Source organism: Dictyostelium purpureum (assembly GCF_000190715.1).
Source record: "Dictyostelium purpureum unplaced genomic scaffold DICPUscaffold_49, whole genome shotgun sequence".
Classification (NCBI taxonomy): Eukaryota; Evosea; class Eumycetozoa; order Dictyosteliales; family Dictyosteliaceae; genus Dictyostelium; species Dictyostelium purpureum.
This window is the reverse complement of record NW_003519386.1, coordinates 1-19790: the sequence shown is the minus strand read 5'-3', so window position 1 is coordinate 19790 and position 19790 is coordinate 1. Positions and strand designations below refer to the sequence as shown.

Below are 19790 nucleotides of genomic sequence, written 5' to 3'. Positions count from 1 at the left end.
AATTAAAAAAAGATAAAAAAAGGATAATAATTTATAAAAAAAAATTTTATTTATTTAAAGATTATTATTATTTTTACTATTGTTAATTATTACATTATAATAATATTATATTGTTGTTGATGCTAATCCAAATGCTAATCCAAATGCTAATCCAAATGTTAATCCTAATCTAAAGCTGAAGACATAAACCACTGATTTAAAACGTTTAATTTTCAACCATGATTCTAATTCTTTTGACAGATAATCGAATTGTAGACATTTACTACAAATCGCATATGGATCTTTTACATTACGAGTGAAAAAAAAAAAAAACTTTTTTTACTTGCGATTTTAAAAAAAAAAAAAAGAAAAAAGTTGAATTATTATTTTTAAAAAAATATATAAGAAAGCAAAATGATAATAGAAGCAAAAGATAAAAAAACTCCGTTATGTAAAATTAAATATTTTATATTTTTGAATAATATTTTATAATATTATTATACTATTGTTTATTTTTTTATGGAGTTTTTAATCATTATATTTTCTTAATAGAATACAGTACTCCTTATTACAAGTAGGACAGTAAAGTTTTTTTAATATAATTATTATTTTTTTCATCTTTTCTATAAAGAGTTATCATTTTGAGGTGCTAAGTTTTTTTTGATTTTCTCCCTCAACTTGTCTTGGATCAGGCAGGAAAATTTTTTGGGAATTGAGTTTTTTTATTTCCTCAAGGGTTGTTCCTGTGATTCTTTCTTAGAATTAGATTTTGTATTATTATTATTATTATTATTATTATTATTATTATTATTATTATTATTTTTATTATTATTATTATTATTATTATTATTATTATTATTATTATTATTATTATTATTATTATTATTATTAGATTTGAAACATTTTTGACAATAAAACTTTCCTTTTTTATCACGAAGATAATAGAATAGGTTTTTATCAATTTCCAGAGGTTCTTTACAACTAGAGCAATCCCATTGAAATTTTGAACTTTTTTCTTTTTCATTATCATCCAAAATATTATTTTTATTATTGGATTTTAAACATTTTTGACAATAAATTTTTCCTTTTTTAAAACGAATATAATAGAATAGGTTTTTATCAATTTCAACAGAATCTTTACAAGTATAGCAATCAGATTGAAATTTTGCACTTTTTTCTTTTTCATTATCATCTAAAAAACAATTATTATTATTATTAATATTATTAATATTATTATTATTATTGTTATTATTATTATTATTATTATCATCATTATTATCATTATTATCATTATCATTATCATTATTATTAATATTAATATTGTTAATTTCAATTGAATCTTTTGATTTGTTTAAAACTTCATATGAATTTGAATTTTCAAATTGATTGTCTTTAATTTCCAATTCTTTATTTATAAATTTTTCTTTTATCAATCTAATTGTTTATTATTATTGTTATCATTAATGTTTTTATTATTATTGTTATCATTAGTAATATTAGTATCTTTATTAATATTTTTATTATTATTAATATTTTTATTATTATTATTATTATTATTATTATTATTATTATTATTGGATTTAAAACATTTTTGACAATAAAATTTTCCTTTTTTATCACGAATATAATAGAATAGGTTTTTATCAATTTCAAGAGGTTCTTTACAACTAGAGCAATCCCATTGAACTTTTGAACTTTTTTCTTTTTCACTATCATCCAAAATATTATTTTTTTTAATGTGATCCTTTTTAATTTTTGATTCATCAGTTGAAGTTTTTTTCTTTTTTAACTCTGATTCTTTGTTCAATGAATCGAATATTTCTCTAATTACTCCAATCATTTCATCAGCTGATTTTCTTGCATCGAATGATGTTGAAATTTTTGCCTCCATTTCCATTTGGAATAATGTTATTTGAAGTTCATCTCCTAAATTAAAACCTGAGCATAGTTTATTCAATTCTTTACATGAGGAAACAATGTCAGTGGTAATTTTTTTTAAAGTTTCATCTGTTAAATTCTTGGCATCTGAAAGGCTACTAATCTTTCCAGAAAATTTGGTGGATAATTGAGAGCTTTTCATCAATTTATCCTTTATATCTTTTAGTTCCTCTTCTACAGTTTTTTCAACGTTCACCATTGTTTTTTTATCATGATAATGAACAGTGTATGAACAATGACTAGGGCATATTCTACAACTATCATGACCTGCCATTGAACAGCAACGAATAAAAGCATTGTCATCCCTTGAAGAAATTTCTTCTAAACCACCTTAATTTTATTAAATTAATATTATAAAAGAATATTTATAAACAAATTTAAGATATTTAATTACTTACAATGGTCATGACAAACATGATTACATGTACTACAAATTGTATTATGATAAGGAGCATCTTTTAATTCATTACTGGCAACTTTAGTTTTTATTGTAAAGTTTTTAAATGACTCAACATCTTCATTTTCTATTTCCAATTGATATGATGCTAATGTATCCTGAAGTTTTTGAAGATTACCAATATCTACTTTTGCTTTATGTAGAGTAGATTTTAATTTCATTCTATGTTTTCTCATTTCCCCAAAGTCTTTAGTGGGGACGGATGATATAGATTCTAAAAGTCTTTCAATAGTAATAAAAGAAAGTTCGAATTCTGTTTTTAAAAACTTTTTTGAAAAAGAATTTGAAATGTTAAACATTGTTTATTAATTTCTATAAACAGAAAGAAATTATATTTATTATGTGTAATGTTGATTTTTTTAAAAAAAAAAAAATTTTTAATTTTTTTAAAATAAAAAAAAGTGAACAAAATAAAAAAAAATACGAAAAAAATAGGGAAACGAATGATTTAAAATTTTTTTTTTAAAAAAGAAAAATCTGGATTTGGTTGAAAAAAAAAAAAAAAAAAAAAATTTTTTAAAATAATATTATTACTAATTTTTTTTTTTTTTTTTTTAGCATTTATTTTTTTATATAAATAATTTATAAAAATAAATAATCACTTAAAAAATTTTTTTTTAAAAAATCAAAACAAATCCTTAAAGAGTAAATGGATTGCCTCCCAAAACATATAGATAGGGAGGGGTCAATCAACCGCTCTGAACCATTAGGTAAAGGATCATTAAGTGAAGGAGTTTATAAAGCAAAAAAATTAGACGGTAAAATAAAAGATAAACAATTACCAAATAATGGGGAATGTGTAATTAAAATAATAGATACAAAAAAGTTTGGAATAATTGTAATTTTACATATAGATTTAATATATTATCATCAATTCCTCCAATTATTAATTTTTTATTTTAAAAAACAGGGCAAAAGAGAACTCGAAGTAATAGATATATTAATTGGTTTAGAAAAACAATGTGAACAAATTATCAAATTTTATGGATATGGCTTTGGTGTAGATCAAAATAACAATGATAATGGTTTACTTTATATATATATGGAATATTTAGAAGGTTATCATTCAATAGATAAACATCTAGGAGATAAAGGGATTCATGAAAATTTAATACATATAATTCTAAATAATTGTCTTAAAGGAATAGAATTTCTTCACGATAATAATATTATTCACAGAGATATTAAATGTCAAAACATATTGATTAAATCAGATCTTAAAATTAAAATAATTGATTTTGGTATTTCAAAATTTACAGATTATAAAGCATCAACAATCGCAGGAACACCAACACACATGTCACCTGAAACAAGAAGAGGTGAAACATGTTTTAGTTCTGATTTTTGGAGTCTAGGTTGTACAGTTATTGAAATGGGCTGTGGTGATTTAACCTTAGATGAAAACGATATACCAAAAATCCCCAAATATTTTTCAAATAATCTTAAATTTACAACCAAACTTTTATTAACTAAAGACCCTTTTTCTAGAAATTTCTTTTTAAACAAAGATAGAAATATGGTAAATATTAAAATAATATATATTTTTTATTAGAAAATACTAACATTTACCACAATATAATTTTAGACCCTTAAACTCATAGATGGTATATTAAATTCAAGAGAATCTCTGGCACTAACAACCATTGATCTTTCAAACCTCAAAGAAAAAACTCCCATTCCATCGACAATAAAATACTTAGATTTAATCATTGATGAACCAATATCACTTCACTTTATCCCATCATCAGTAGAATATCTCACACTATCATCTTATAACCATCCAACTTTTCCAAGCGGAATACCACCCACTGTAAAATGTTTATCCATGTCAGTATTCAATCATCCAATACCTGTTGACTCAATTCCTCGTACACTTAAAGCCCTCGTCCTTGACTCACATAATCATCCAATTAAAGAAAACTCAATACCTGACTCAATCAAGGTTCTTTCTCTGTACTCAAATACACATGATTTCGAAGAATCATCTATTCCAGAGTCAGTGGAGGCTCTTATTTTAGGTGATAATTTTAATCTTTTAGAACATGGGGACTCAATTCCTTCATCAATAAAAATTTTTTCAAGCAACTATAATTTTAAATCACCATTAAAAAGAAATAATAATATTCCAAAAAATGTTCAATATCTATCACTAAAAAATTACAACCAATCCATAATTAAAGAAAGTATTCCATTTGGTGTTTCTTTTCTAGAGCTAGGATCAAAATTTACACATTTCAAATCATTAAAAAATTTACCAAAATCCCTTATATCTCTTACTATTGGTGTGGAAAATACCAAAGATATAGATAAAATATTACAAAATGCTCCAGAAATAAATATAAATTTTAAATAAAGAATAAATGATGAAATAAAGAATTTCATATAAAATATCCAATAAATAAAAATTATAATTCTTTTTTAATAAATTTAATTTTTCATCAGATAAAAAATACAATATTTCATTAAAATTTTTTTAATTTTTTCTATATTATTATTATTTTTGTTAAAATTATTTTAAATTATTATTGTTTTAATTTCTATTGATTTATTTTTTGTGGTGATAGGATTTTATTAACCTTTTGAATCAATTAATTAATTTCTCAACAAGTTAGATTAATTGTTTTTAATATGATATTTCTCTTATTGCAATCTTATTTCTTTTTTATTACAAATATCTTACTTATGAGATCTGACTTCATAAGTGTCGTTCTTTAAAATATAAACTGTAAATTTTTTTGTTTGAGTTGGAAGAACTGAAAGCAAATCCAAACATTTTGTGAGTTTTTCTTCTGAATTTAAAATGAATCGAATTCTAAATACTTTTATTAATTTTGAATGCAATGAATTTATTTTGAAAAGTTGTTAAGTAACCGTTTCATATGCAGAGCTTTTCGTTAGGAAAAAGGCATAGATAGAAATATGGTAAATATTAAAATTATATATTTTTTTTTAGAAAATACTAACATTTAAAATATAATTTTAGACCGTTAAACTCATCTTTGATATATATAATTCAGGTAGATCTCCCCCATCAAAAAACATTGATCCTTCAAACCTCAATGAACAAACTCCTATTCCATCGACAATAAAATACCTAGATTTAATCATTGATAAACCAACATCACTTCACTTTATTCCATCATCAGTAGAATATCTCACACTATCATCTTATAACCATCCAACATTTCCAAAAGAAATCCCACCAACTGTAAAATGTTTATCGATGCCTTATTTTAATCATCCAATATCTATTGATTCAATTCCTCGTACACTTAAAGCCCTCGTCCTTGACTCACATAATCATCCAATTATAAAAAACTCAATACCTGAATCAATCAAGGTTCTTCATCTGCTCTCATATACACATGATTTCGAAGAATCATCTATTCCAGACTCAGTGAAAGTTCTTTTTCTGTGTGATAATTTTAATCTTTTAGAATATGGGGAATCAATTCCTTCATCAATAAAAATCTTTAAATGAGGATATAATTTCCAATCACCATTAAAAAGAAATAATAATATTCCAAAAAATGTTCAATTTCTATTGCTACCAAACTATAACCAACCCATAATTAAAGATAGTATTCCATCCAGTGTTGTTTATTTAAAGTTAGGCTCAAAATTTACACATTTTGAATCATTAAAAAATTTACCAAAATCCATTGTATCTGTTGATATTGGTATAGAAGATAATAACAAGGATAAAAAAAAATATTACAAAATTTTTCAAATAATATTTTTCGCTTTGAAATAACGAAAAAAAAATAAGTATTCCATCCATAAAAAGGATAATAATTATTTATCTATTTAATACAACCATAATGACTGGATGAAAACAAAACTTTATGTGTTAATGTAAAAAAATAAAATAAAAAATTAAAATTTTTAAAATAAAAAATAAATATTTATATTTTTAATTTAATTTTTTAAAATATTTTTCTTTTTTCTTTTTTTTTTATTTTTTTTTAATAATTTTATTTTATTAAAAAACACTTTATATAAACATTAATATAACAACCATAATAATATGTCAGATTTAAGAAATATTATTGAAGGTAGATTTGGAGAAGAGGATGATGTAGTCGATATTGAAAGAATTAAATTTATATTAAAACAGTATGTATAATTTAAAATTAAAAGATATTATCGTAATAATTTTCAGAAATGCTAATCGTATGACAAAAAAATAAAACAAAATAGTACTCCAGTACCTCCAGTTTCAGAATATCAATTTAATGAATTAAAAGAGGATGTTTTAGTTACAGAAAAAAATAAAAGTAGAATAGGAAATTGTTCAATTTGTTTATGTGATTTCGATATAGATGACGAAGCTATTAAACTTCCTTGTAAACACTATTTTCACTACGACTGTATTACTACATGGTTACATAAGGTAAGCATTCAAAACCTAAACCTTAATTACTAGATATTTATAATACCAATACTAATACAATATTTTACTTTAGCAATCTGCAACATGTGCCAATTGTCGTTACCCATTACCAACATCAAATGCAGAATATGATATGATGATTCGTTTAGTTAGAGAACATGAAAAAAAGAATGGCGAAACAGATGACAATAATGATGATGATAGAAGACACTATTCAAAAACATCAATGTACTCATAAATAGCTTAATAATAACAATAAAGAAATAAAATATAAATTATAAATATTGTAAATAAAAAAAAAAAAATTTTATTTATTTATTTATTTTATACAAGATTTGTTGAAGATGTAACGATAGTATCAATTCTTAATAATGTGATGCAAGCTTCAATAGATGTGATAATAATTGATTTTTTTAATATTAAAGGTTCGATGATATTCATCTCCCTCATGTCTTTGATTTCACCTGTCCATCCATCTATACCCAAACTGCAAACACCATCATTACCATTATAAAAGCTGTGATGTGATGATAATAACTGTGCAATAATTTCTAAAGGTTGCTTGGTATTTGAAGTATTATATGAATTCATTACCAGTATGGATGGTATAATTTGAAATGATTCTGATATTGTTTTTGATATCTCTTTTTTCCAATAATGCAAAGTTGATTCATTTGGGTTAATTGAATTTGAATATGCTAGTAGTTTACTTGATATTGACATTTCGCATGCTCCTCCACCATATACTATCATAGGCTTTGACTCTAATGAGGATTTAACTAAATGAAGTGAATCCACTATACCAATTTCTAAATCGTCCAAAATATCTTTTGTTGGTCCTTTAATTATAATACAAGATAACTTATGTTTAAAATTATTATTACTTAAAATAAAAAAATAAAAAAATTAATATAACATCTCTATTGTAAATATTTATAATAGGGCTATACATACTCTAAATAGATATAAAATTCATCTTCAAACTTTGACAATATTGATAACTTTGTAATAGTACCTATACATCCATAATCTGAAGCACCACCAACATCATCGTCTTTTTCTTTATCTTTTTGGCTTTGATTTTGTTGCTGCTGTTGTTGTAATAAATGGAAATCCAATTCATCATACTTCATAATTGGTATTGAATTTGTAAGTTTTGATAATTTGTAAACAAACGAATCATCTTGATATTTTTGCTGTTGTTTTAAATTTTCATCGGTTTCTGTAAAGTCGCTGATGTTGCCCGTACTATTATAGCTTATACCACTATTATTATAAAAATCTTGAACTACAGAGATATGATTCGAATATAACAACTGTGATAGATAATCTGGTATTTTAAATTTAAAGAATACTAAGTTTACTTGATTTTTAACTAACCTATCAATGAAAGATACTATAAAATTACTATCAATTTTATAATAATCCTCCATCTCCGCTGTGGATTTAATAGTTGTATATTTTGACTGTATATTTTTTAAATGTTTATTTATGTCATATCCTATTACTATTGTTTTTATTGATATGTTATTATTACTAATATCTAAATTTCTAAATACTGGAGTTACTTTACTAGTCATTACCAATCCTTTGTAAAAACTACTTTGATTAATATTACCACCCTGTAATTTACAAATTTGAATATTATTTTTTATATCAATATTATTACTATTATTATTATTATTACTACAATTGCTATTATTATTACTATTATCTAATGTTGTATCTATTGAATTTTGAATTGCATCAATTGTAATATTTGTTAAATTCTTGGTCCAATATGAATAATGTTTTGTTCCTAATGCAACACCTGCCATTTTAAATAATATCTCTTTAGTTGAAGATGATGGATATTCTATTGATACTGAATCTAATATTTTTAAAACTTCATTTAAAATCTGATACAAAATGGTTGTAATTGTAGTTTGGTGAATAGGGTTCTTTTCTTCTTTGGACCTAATGTATAACTCGGTTATAGATTTCAAAATTTCACCGGCTAACAACACAACTGATGTAGTACCATCCCCAACCTCTCTATCTTGCGATAATGCAATATTGACCAATACTGATGCTGCAGGATGTTGAACTTTAATATTATTTAAAATGGTTGCACCATCATTACTAATAATATATTGACCATTAGGCTCTATAATAAAAATAAAATAAAATATTAATATGGAGTTTTTTTTTTTTTTTTTAATATATCCAAATATACACACTTAATATTAACTTGCTCATACTACGCGGTCCTAGCGATGTTTTTAATATTGAAAATATTGATAAAGATGCATTTATGGATGATTGTAATGCTTGTTCACCATTTAATAATACTATTTTACTATTGTCATCTTTTATACCATTATTTATTTCATTCTTAAATAAACAATTAATTTCTTCTTTTTCTAAACTATTCATACAATCGTAATAAAAAAAAAAAATTAAAATGATAAATCGCAAATTTTTTTTTGGATTAAAAAAATAAAAAAAAACAAAATAAAAAATTGAAAAAAAAAAAAAAAAAATAAAAAATAGTAATAGAGAATAAAAAAATAAATATACAAATAAAATTTTTATTTGATTATAACATTTATTTAAATATTATATTTATTTTATTTATTTTATTTATTAATTTTTAATTAATTTTAAATTAATTTTTTATTTATAGAAATTTTTTTAAAATTTTTTTTTTTGTTTTATAAAAAAAACTTTTTTAAAAATATAATTTTTATATGTATATAATTAATTTTATAAAATATATAATTAATATAAAATTAAAATATATTCAATTTAATATATACTTATACTTTATAAAAAAATTTTAATAATAAATATAAATTATTTATAAATTATTTAATTTTAACGTTACATGATACTACATATAAATTTTGGGATTGTCGTTAATTAAAAAAAAGTTTTTATATGGGGGCTATGACATTCACACAAAAAAAAAAACGTCCTCGTAAAAATTTCATATTCATAAAAAAATTAAAAAATTAAAAAATTTTTTGGTTTGCGCACACACCAAATTTTTGACGAAAAAAAAAAAAATTTTTTGTATGATATTAGCCAAACAGTCAAAATGAGCAAGTTGTAAGTCTATCTTTATCTCTATCTCTTTTTACACATAGTCCATATTATGTGTATCAATCCATCAATCTTTTATCAAAACTGTATTAATCTAATCATAATCTTTTATTATCAAACATTAATCAAATAATTATCACAATCCAATATAATAATAATGAAATAATATATATTAGCATCAAACCAGGTAGATTAGTTATCCTCTTAAACGGTAAATACGCCGGTCGTAAAGCTGTTGTTATCAAAAATACCAACTATCACAAGTATATTTAAACATTGGTGAGTTAGATTGTGGATTTTAGGTTATTGTTATTGTTGTGGATATGTGCACATTCAAAGTGTTTTAGAGAAGTTAAAGTAGATTGAAAATGTTTCTATGCATCGCTTTTGTGTGGATACTATATCAACGAAATAATGATCTCTATTGTTATTGTGTGTTTTTTTTTATATTCATATCTTTATAATACAACATAAACAAAAAAAAAAAAGATTTAAAATGACTTCTATTTACCTTTCGATGATGCCAACAAAGAACGTCCATATGGTCACTGTTTAGTTGCTGGTATTGACAAATACCCACGTCAAATTGTCAGATCAATGAGCAGAAAAACCATCTTAAAAAGAACTGCCATCAGACCATTCGTCAAAGTCGTCAACTACAACCACATCATGCCAACTCGTTACAACTTTGAAGGTCGTGATGAATCAGCCTTCACTGGTCTCAAAAACACTGTTACCGTCGAAAGCTCCCAAGTTGCCAAACGTACCAACACCCGTTTAGCCGTCAAGAAAATCTTCGAAGCCAAGTATGTATACAATAACAAAATTTAATATAAACCCACTATAATTTAACAAACTCCTAACACTATTACTCTTTTTTTTAAAAAAATTAGACACAAAGCCGGTAAATCAAAATGGTTCTTCTCTAAATTAAGATTCTAAATTATCTTTAATAAATGCCTTTTTAAATATATAAAAAATTATAGGATCTATACAGTTTTAGTTTTTTTTCAATTTATTTTTCAAAAAAAAAAAGAGGATCGTGTTTTTAGGGTTATATAGAAAAAAAAAGAAGATTTGTGTGTTGTGGAATGTGTGTTTTTTTATTTATTAAACTTAAAAAACAAACTGCTATGTTGTTTTATATTTTATTTATTTAAAAACTTAACTTTTTTATTTTTCTTTTTTAAATATAATTCTTGTTTAAAATTTGTATAATAATATTAAATTAACAAATATACGGCATATATGAATCTGATTCTTCTTTATCTACATGTATTTTCTCTACCATAAAACAAACCTATAAATAGTTTTCGAAACATTAGTATTTGTTATCTTTTTTTTTTATAAATAAAATTAAAAATAAACCTACATCGCCTATATCTTGTTGGTATGGGTTCGTTTCAAAATCATTACTTTCTCCATTTAAATTGTTATTATTATTATTATTATTATTATTATTATTAATATTATTAATATTATTATTATTATTGTTTATTATATTATCGTTATTTTGGTTATTGTGCATATTTAAATTTGGGCTTGATATATGAAGGGAGTTTAATTGTGTAGTGTTTAAATTAGCTATATTCATATTAGGTGGTTGTTGCTGTTGAGAAAACATTGCATTTGTATTGAGATTTGTATTTGTCATATTTTGTTGGTTTATATTAATATTATTGTTATTATTATTAATTTTGATATTACTATTGTTATTATTATTTATATTTGTTGACATATTAGAAGTTCTAAAATCAATAGTTATAATAGAAGAAGTAAAATTTATAAAAAATTTATATGTTATTATATAAATAGTAATTTAATAATTTGTTATAATTATTTAAGAAAATTTAAAAAAAAATGAATTTAAAATTTTTTTATTTTATTTTTTTATTTTTTTTTTTATTTTTTATTTTTTATTTTTTATTTTTTTTTAAAATAATTGTTTAAAATGTGTGTAAATATACACCAAATGAAAGAATGAATTACTACAAAAGCTTTTATTCTTATTAGTCCTAATAATGATATTTATTATTTTTCACACACCACTCTCCACACACAACATTAGAAATAATTGTGTTATTTTTTTTTATTATTATTTATTATTTTTTTTTTTATTATTTTTTTTTTTTTTGATATAATAATTTAAATATTAATCCTATCCTTACTTTTATATTATTATTATAATTATTACTTGTTTTTAATAAATCTTTGTTTTTTTTTTTTTTTTTTTTTTTTTTTTAAAACTATTTTATAAAGACTGTTTTTTTTTTATAATAATAATTTAAAATAAAAAAAAATTAAAATAAATAAAAAATAATAAAATAAACATTTAATAAATTAATTTAAAATATTTTTTTTTTTTTTTTTTTTTTTTTTTCCTTTTATTTAAAGAGAAAAAAAAAATCAAATGAAATAATCACACAACAATAAACAAAACAATATAGTTTGTCGCTATAAAATTAATAAAATATGAAAAATAATATTTTTTTTATTTTATTATTTTTAATATTATTTACAAGCAGTATAGATATAGTAAAATGTATAAATAATAATAATAATAATAATAATAATAACAATCATTATAAAATACAAATAAACTCAAACTATAATACAAATTATAGAAATAATAATAATAATAATAATAATATAAATAGTTTTAATAATGGGTTAAAGATTCTTCAAAATAAAAATATAGGGTGTGAAATACATTCTTGGAACGATTTAAACGAGTTTGATCAAATGTATGCAAAGGGTGTAATATGGAATAAGATCGATGTGCATTTTGTGTATTCTAAAGAGTTTTGTATGTCCCAAGGTTTAAATGACTCAAGAGGATGTTTTGTATTCTCACACGATACCCCATCAATAAACTATCAATACAACAATACATTAGATTTACTAAAATACATTGAGAGTAGAAAAGATATATGGTATAGCGTTAATTCAATCTCAAATACTTTAAAATATATGGATTTTTGTTTTAAGGCGCATTTTTCAGTTTGTGGTAACTCCAAAGAAGCAAGAGACTATAATGAGCTATTAGATGAGTTTATACTGGATCTATTAGATATCAAAGAAAAGTTACAATTAAATATTGAATTTGTATTGGATGGAAAGGGTATTCAAATTGATTGCTTAAAAGACAAATGGGACCCACTAATTTCAACATGGATCGATGAACCCTTTGGCGCTCTTTTTTCAAATGATCCCAGTAAAGGTTATGATAGATTTCAAGTTGCAGATATTTACATTGCACCAATATTTCCATCATTTTGGATAGATGTTCTTTGTTTGTTCCATCCGCCATTTGGTAAATTCCACAACTCTAGTTATCCAATATTGGTTTGGGAACCAGCCAGCCAACATGATATTCAGGCAGTTTCTTCATCTTATCACTCATGTTTAGCGAGACATAGTGATTTACAATTCCCTGAATTAAGATTTGCATCAAATATTGACCCAATTCAGTTATCATTATATGCAGGGTCGGTATCAAACAAAACATGGAACTTTAAAATTGATGATTATGGTTTAACTCTTCGTTCTGCATATGAGCCACCTATAGATAAGAAATATACCAATTTACTAAAGAGTATTAAGAACAGTAATAGTTTACATGGTAATAATTTTTATTCAAATATAACTAGTTGGTTATTTTCAAATAATAGTTTATCAGTCAACACTCCCACAGCATCAACATCAACATCCTCTACATCATCAAATTTACAAAACTTAATAAACCCCAAAATCATTTCATATCAATTCAATAATTTAAATCACTTTATAGTATTTTTTACCAACGATTCATCACCAACAACATCAGTTTATTACCATTTATTTAATTCAGATCAAATATTAGGAAGATTAAATTATTTAAATACTTTTAAACTAGATATACCTAATAACAGTGCATTTAAATCACCCATAAATACTATAAATCTAATTAATAATTCAACATTGTTTATAATAGATAATCAATCAAACTATTTAATATATAATACAGGGGTTACCGATACAAGTTTTGAAATTTTAGATTACAATTCTTTAAAGATAAATACAACAGAGGATGATCCTGGAACAGTAAACACATTCGATTTTATAATAGATAATAATAATGATTTAACAATAATAGAGTATCTTTCAACTAATGTTAATTTACTATCAACAAATATTTGGTACTTTGATAAATTAACAATTCCTATAAATAATATACCAAAATATAAATCAAAAATATTAATATCTCACAACTCTAGTAGCAGCGATAGCATCAATAAAAATTCTCCACCAATTACATCAATATCAGCAATAAATAGGAATAAAGAAGGAGTTGATACAGTTTTGCTTTTCTCAAACGATAAAAAGGAAATTTATGGAGTATATTTGAAAATGAATAGTACAGGAAATAATTCAACATATAGCGATTTTGGTATTGTTAATGGTCCAAATATGGTAGATATAGGAGATCAACTATCAAGTACAGTCATTGATAATGATCTGGTAATTCAGGTTCACAGCGATGGATATTGTTTTAATTCAGAGCTACACAATAAAAGGGCGGGTCCAAGGGTTTGTGAAAGTTCAGCAACCTCAACACCTAGAATTTTAAATTATAATTTTGGATATTTCGATGATTGGGTAGAGCAAATTAAATCAAAGGAAATGATAACAAGTTGTAATAATAAAATATTACATGGTACCTATAATCAAGGTAGCTTCCCATCGGTTCATCTATATAAAGAAATCAATGGTACAGTAAATAATTTAGGTTTAAAATATGGTGTGGTAGAGGTGCACCAGGGTTTACCATTAGACTTTATAGATCGTTCAAACTGTGGTCGACCAACATCATGGGATCAAATTGTACTGGATAGTTGGAAAATATTACCAGATTTTTTAAAATTAAACCAAAAAATAAATAAATAAAGAATCAGATAAAAAGATATGTAATAAATATTTATTTTGTTTTATTTTATTTTATTTTATTTTTTTTATTGTTGCTTATTTCTATTTTTAAAGGCCATAATTTTTAAAAATAAGAAAGCAAAAATTAAAGATAAAATTATTTGATGAATACGTTGAACGAGTATACAGGTTAAAGAGATACAGGTATGATTTTCTTCAATGTCAAATTCTGGTAAAAAGTAAGTGCCTGTTGAGTTTGATGGTAATGGTTTTGGGATTTGGAAAGAGGATGGTTTGAGTGATTTTTCTTTAAAGACTGAAACAACACGATCGGCACGATCAGAGATAATACCATCAATTGGTAAATCTAAAAGGTTTCTAATTTCGTCATTAAAATTAACGACCCAAAAGTGAACTTGTTTACCAAAATAGTGAGCAGAGTCAATGAATCTGTGAGTATCTAAACGAATTGGACCACTGAAGGTTGGAACTTGGAAGCATTCAAAGTTTGTAATTGGATACCAAGTATAGTAGATACGAGCTAAAAAGAATTGATTTAAAATGACAAATTTAGTAGCATCTTGTTCACAGGCAGAGGTGGTAATTGGGAGGGCTGGGAGACCTTTCTTTTGTTGGTATTGCTGAGCCAACTTACGAATGTGTTGGGTAGGTTCGCAGTAACGACAACTAATTAAAACTGATCTTGGCTTTCTGTTGGTTTTTTCAAATGAGTTCTCGATTTGATTCCAAAGTAATTGGGCTACATCCAAACTGTTTTCTTTAATCTCGATATTTAATTGGGTTTCAGCAGGTAATGACTCAAAGAGCTCCTTTGCTAATGGGATTTTGATACCCTTTGAACGATATGGGAAGGTTGTGCTGTTGTCTGGTGAAAAATTATAACCTGCATCTAAATCTCTAAGTTGGGCAACGGTATGCTTCTCGACTTCGCCTTTACCATTGGTGGTACGGTCAACAAGGTTATCGTGAATAACTACTAATACACCATCGGAGGATGATCTTACATCTGTTTCTATAACATCGGCACCTAGGTCCAAGGCTGTTTTAAATGCTAAAATGGTATTCTCTGGTAACAAATATCTTGAACCACGGTGAGCTAATATTACTGGTTTGTCCAATCCCTTTTCGAATTGTTCTTTGCTTTGATATTTCTCGTAAACAATATCTTTTATTATTACATTACCACTATTTAATTTTTGATTATTGGTATAAATAAAATAACCAAATATAATTAAAAATCCATAAATTATTAATTTTAAAAAATTTTCTTTCATTTTTATTTTATATTTTTATTATTATTATTAATATTATTATTGTGTTTTATTTTTATTATTACTGTTTTTTTTTTAGTTTAAGGTTTTAAAAAATAAAATAATAAATTTTATTTTTTATATTTAATTATTTATTATATATATATAATTTATATATATATAATAAAATTTTATAGTTTATTATTATATTATTAAGGTTTTATAAAAAAAGAAAATAAATTTTTTTAATTTATAAAAAATTTAATTTCAAAAAAAAATTAATTTTAATTTTTTTTTTTATTTTTTTTTTTTTTTCGTAATTATTATTTTATTTCGCTATAATAATGCATAGTTTTTTAAAATAATTGTTTTTTCTTTTAATTATTTTATATATAATCTATAATTCTGAAAACTAGATTTTTATAAATTTAGAAATAAATAAAAAAAAAAAAAAAAAATTATTTTTATTTGTTTTTTAAAAATAGATAATTTTTTATTTTTATTTTATTTATAAGCAATAACTTTTTTTTCATATTTTTTTAAATTGATGAAAAATTAGTTACCATAATAATAAATAATAATTACCACGTATATATGTGGGAATTAAACAAATATATAAAAACTAATAATAAAACACCACATTTCCCTCTTTTTTTAAAAAAAAAAATATAAAAACACACTATTAATTTTTTAATTTATTATAAAGTTTTCAAAATAAGAACTATAAATACAATCATTTTGCAATGTATTTAAAATATCTAATCTATTATTCTTTTTAATATATTGGTAGGTGGAATCATAGATTGTAAAATTTTCACCTTTTTTTGTAACAGGAACATTTTTAAATAAATTTACTAATTTCAAATCACCAGATTTAATAGAGTTATTTAGAGCATCCCTAGAAACTTCCAAATGGCCAACTTTACTTAGAAAATACTCTGCTAAATCGAAGCTTCCCTTTTCAGCTACTCTATCAAGCGATCTGTAAGTGATCAGAATTCTTGGATCTTTGTTTATGTAGCCCTCGACAATGTACTTGGCATACTCCAAATCACCATTGTATGCGCTATGGAATGAAATGTCGTTGAATCGCAGGTCGGTGTAGGTTTCAAATAGATATTTAAATATTTCAAAAGAAGTGTCTCTCCAATACTCCATATTGTAGTTATTAAAATTTGGCTTTACATTAAACTGTTTAATTGAAAATACCAGCATTTCCAAATTTTGTTTCTTGCAAGCATCTTTCACCATATATTCACCGCTAATCGTTAGATCTGAGAAAAAACTTTCTTTTTCTTTTAAAAGATATTTCAACACTTCAAAACTCTCTACATTCCAAATTTCATTTGTAAATAAAGGAACTTTATCTTTTTCTTTTTTAAAAGATTTTATAATACCATAGTTTTTTGAATACTTTTTTATAGAATCTACAATATATTTTATATACTCTATTTTGGAACCCATAATATTAGTTATCTCTGTTATATAATATGATTTTATGTTATAGTCAAACCTATGTTCATCTTTAATGAGAAATTCAATTCTCTTTCTATCCAAACTTTTAATTGAATAAAATAGTATTTTGTTTTGAACTGAAGGATCTTTTAATAACTTGTTAAATTCTTTTATATCTTTAAAATCTTGATATAATTCAATAAAAATTTCTGATGGGATAGTCTTTGATTCGAAAAAACCAATAAATTCATTTTTTTCTTTAATTTGTTTAAATTTTTTTAATGCTTCTTTTCTATTACCAATTTTATTTTTATAATATTTATAACTTTGATATTTTAAAGTGAATAGTTTTTCATTTAAAAAAACAATATATAATGGAAATGAATCTAGGCTTCTATATCCATCATCTGTTTTTCTTTGAACAAAACCAAATATTCGTTTAGAAATAACAATATTATTAAAAACCTGTGTGTATAATTCTTTTTTCATATTTATTTAAATAAAAAATAATAAAAAATTTTTTAAATTATCATAAAAACTTTAAAGAAAAAAAAAATATCATTAAATTAAAAATCAAACTTTTTTTTTCTTTTTTTTTTCTGTGTGCATATTTTAAAAAAAAAAAAAGAAAATTGGTATTAAGAAATATTTAAAAAAAAAAATATATATATATATTTGGTTTATTTTATAACATTTTTTCAATTCTTCTATTATTTGTATGTAAACGGTCATTAGCTTGATCAACCTAAATAAAATAAAACAAAATAAAAAAGTTAATATTTTACTATAATTTTTTTTTTAATAAATATGATATCTTACTCTAACTGTTATTCTATCTAATTGTTCAGATGAACGATCAGCTTCATCACCAATAGTTCTAGCAATGTTTGAAATATCACCTAAAAGGTTTGAAATTTCATCTAAATCTTTATCTTGTTCTAAAAGGGCACCTTTAATATCTTCTGGAGCATCTTTAACGAAATGGCTAATACCTAATGTGGAGGCTCTAGTAAATAATGATGATTGTTGATTGGCTCTACCAGCTGATGGAATGAAACGAATAGTTGGATTACCATAAACAAATTCTTTAATTCCTGGTTCGAAAATAACCTTTGGTGCTTTACCATATTTACCATTTGATCTTAAAACGATTTCATTTACAATATTTTGAATATAACTACTTGCTAATCTGAATCTTGGATGTTTGTTACCAAAGAATCTGAAATCCATATGTTGGGGTCTTGCTCTAATAACTAAATATTCGATTAAATCAAAGGTATAGGTGGACATACCATCAACTTTTTGTTTTTTATTGGCATCTAATACAATAAATCTATCATTGTGAATTTGAATAAAACCTGGTACTAAACTGTCGTTTGATAATTTTTCTAAAATATCAATTTCTGCAGGTGGTTCATCTCTTGGACGAACTTGAAGTGTTCTATCGATTGGTTCAAATTCTGGTCTGTTACTTGGTTTTTCTTTATTAAAAGAATTTGAAATAGCCCCACCAAATGACTCTATACCCTTTAATAAACGATCGGATCTATCTAAATTAGCATGAATATTCTCTACATTTCTTTCAATATTATCAATAACTTCGGCTTGATAACTAAGTTCGTTTAAAGTTGAAATACCTGTTTCTTTAGTCTCTACTGCTAATCTTAATGCCATTTTAGTTGATTCTGTGTCGACTCTTGATGATTTTTTATTCATTTGCTGTTGTTGTTGTTGTTGTCCTTTAAACAAATTACCCTCCTTAAGTTCGCTATCAACTGAATTTGGGTTATAAATAAGAGGTGGGCATTTCCAAAGATGATGAATTAATGTAAATGCTTCATCTCTGTGTGAAAAAGTTCCAAATGATAAAGTTTGTGTTGAAGTTTGAAATGTTATTGCATTATTTACAAATAAAGTAGTATCTTTTTTCATATCAAGGATTTTTCTTAATGGAATAACTTCCTAAAATAAAATAGTAATTAATAATCTATTCTATAATTTAGCTTTATTATTATTATTATTATTATTATTATTATTATTATTATTATTATTATTATTATTATTATTATTATTACTTTTAGTATTATAGTGTAATTTTAAAATAATAACATACAGTTGTACTACCAATCGATGCTATAAATGATAAATAATTTTCTGTAATATATAACTTTCCTAATGTTACTTTATTTAAAGCACATGAATAATCTTGAATAACATTTTCGGTATCTGGGAAATTAAATGTTCTTCTAACTAAATCTGTTTTAACTTTTAAATGATTTGCCTTATCAGCTGGTGATGTCTAAAATAT

At 23.5% G+C, this 19790-nt stretch overlaps 11 protein-coding genes across 11 annotated transcripts; 5 read left to right on the top strand and 6 right to left on the bottom strand.

The window, feature by feature from the left end:
- Positions 1-701: 701 nt before the first annotated feature.
- Positions 702-2673, bottom strand: DICPUDRAFT_76521 (uncharacterized protein; the record flags this gene model as incomplete). Its single annotated transcript, XM_003285546.1, has 3 exons — positions 702-1369; positions 1576-2247; positions 2316-2673. 3 exons carry the CDS (start codon positions 2671-2673, stop codon positions 702-704), a joined length of 1698 nt encoding a protein of 565 aa, XP_003285594.1.
- Positions 2674-3023: 350 nt separating this feature from the next.
- DICPUDRAFT_149485 (uncharacterized protein) lies at positions 3024-4727 on the top strand (the record flags this gene model as incomplete). The annotated part of the gene is made up of 3 exons (XM_003285571.1): positions 3024-3173; positions 3285-3893; positions 3960-4727. 3 exons carry the CDS (start codon positions 3024-3026, stop codon positions 4725-4727), a joined length of 1527 nt encoding a protein of 508 aa, XP_003285619.1.
- Positions 4728-5293: 566 nt separating this feature from the next.
- Positions 5294-5855, top strand: DICPUDRAFT_76519 (uncharacterized protein; the record flags this gene model as incomplete). The annotated part of the gene is made up of 2 exons (XM_003285570.1): positions 5294-5296; positions 5358-5855. The coding sequence occupies 2 exons, from the start codon at positions 5294-5296 to the stop codon at positions 5853-5855; spliced, it is 501 nt and encodes a 166-aa protein (XP_003285618.1).
- A 537-nt stretch (positions 5856-6392) lies between these two features.
- DICPUDRAFT_29618 (uncharacterized protein) lies at positions 6393-7005 on the top strand (the record flags this gene model as incomplete). Its single annotated transcript, XM_003285569.1, has 3 exons — positions 6393-6490; positions 6575-6767; positions 6841-7005. Coding segments are annotated over 3 exons (456 nt in total), but the record flags the coding sequence as incomplete, so codon positions are not given.
- Positions 7006-7091: 86 nt separating this feature from the next.
- DICPUDRAFT_29612 (uncharacterized protein) lies at positions 7092-9182 on the bottom strand (the record flags this gene model as incomplete). Its single annotated transcript, XM_003285545.1, has 4 exons — positions 7092-7650; positions 7722-7950; positions 8017-8913; positions 8987-9182. 4 exons carry the CDS (start codon positions 9180-9182, stop codon positions 7092-7094), a joined length of 1881 nt encoding a protein of 626 aa, XP_003285593.1.
- Positions 9183-10367: 1185 nt separating this feature from the next.
- DICPUDRAFT_29630 (uncharacterized protein) lies at positions 10368-10793 on the top strand (the record flags this gene model as incomplete). Its single annotated transcript, XM_003285568.1, has 2 exons — positions 10368-10657; positions 10745-10793. Coding segments are annotated over 2 exons (339 nt in total), but the record flags the coding sequence as incomplete, so codon positions are not given.
- Positions 10794-11079: 286 nt separating this feature from the next.
- DICPUDRAFT_76516 (uncharacterized protein) lies at positions 11080-11589 on the bottom strand (the record flags this gene model as incomplete). Its single annotated transcript, XM_003285544.1, has 2 exons — positions 11080-11151; positions 11224-11589. 2 exons carry the CDS (start codon positions 11587-11589, stop codon positions 11080-11082), a joined length of 438 nt encoding a protein of 145 aa, XP_003285592.1.
- A 648-nt stretch (positions 11590-12237) lies between these two features.
- DICPUDRAFT_53679 (uncharacterized protein) lies at positions 12238-14777 on the top strand (the record flags this gene model as incomplete). The annotated part of the gene is made up of 1 exon (XM_003285567.1): positions 12238-14777. The coding sequence occupies exon 1, from the start codon at positions 12324-12326 to the stop codon at positions 14775-14777; it is 2454 nt and encodes an 817-aa protein (XP_003285615.1). The 5' UTR covers positions 12238-12323.
- An 18-nt stretch (positions 14778-14795) lies between these two features.
- DICPUDRAFT_91533 (uncharacterized protein) lies at positions 14796-16238 on the bottom strand. Its single transcript, XM_003285543.1, has one exon. It carries the CDS (start codon positions 16049-16051, stop codon positions 14843-14845), a length of 1209 nt encoding a protein of 402 aa, XP_003285591.1. The 5' UTR covers positions 16052-16238; the 3' UTR covers positions 14796-14842.
- Positions 16239-16717: 479 nt separating this feature from the next.
- DICPUDRAFT_149476 (uncharacterized protein) lies at positions 16718-17971 on the bottom strand (the record flags this gene model as incomplete). The annotated part of the gene is made up of 1 exon (XM_003285542.1): positions 16718-17971. One exon carries the CDS (start codon positions 17969-17971, stop codon positions 16718-16720), a length of 1254 nt encoding a protein of 417 aa, XP_003285590.1.
- A 196-nt stretch (positions 17972-18167) lies between these two features.
- DICPUDRAFT_149475 (uncharacterized protein) lies at positions 18168-19781 on the bottom strand (the record flags this gene model as incomplete). The annotated part of the gene is made up of 3 exons (XM_003285541.1): positions 18168-18227; positions 18302-19444; positions 19596-19781. Coding segments are annotated over 3 exons (1389 nt in total), but the record flags the coding sequence as incomplete, so codon positions are not given.
- Positions 19782-19790: the final 9 nt, after the last annotated feature.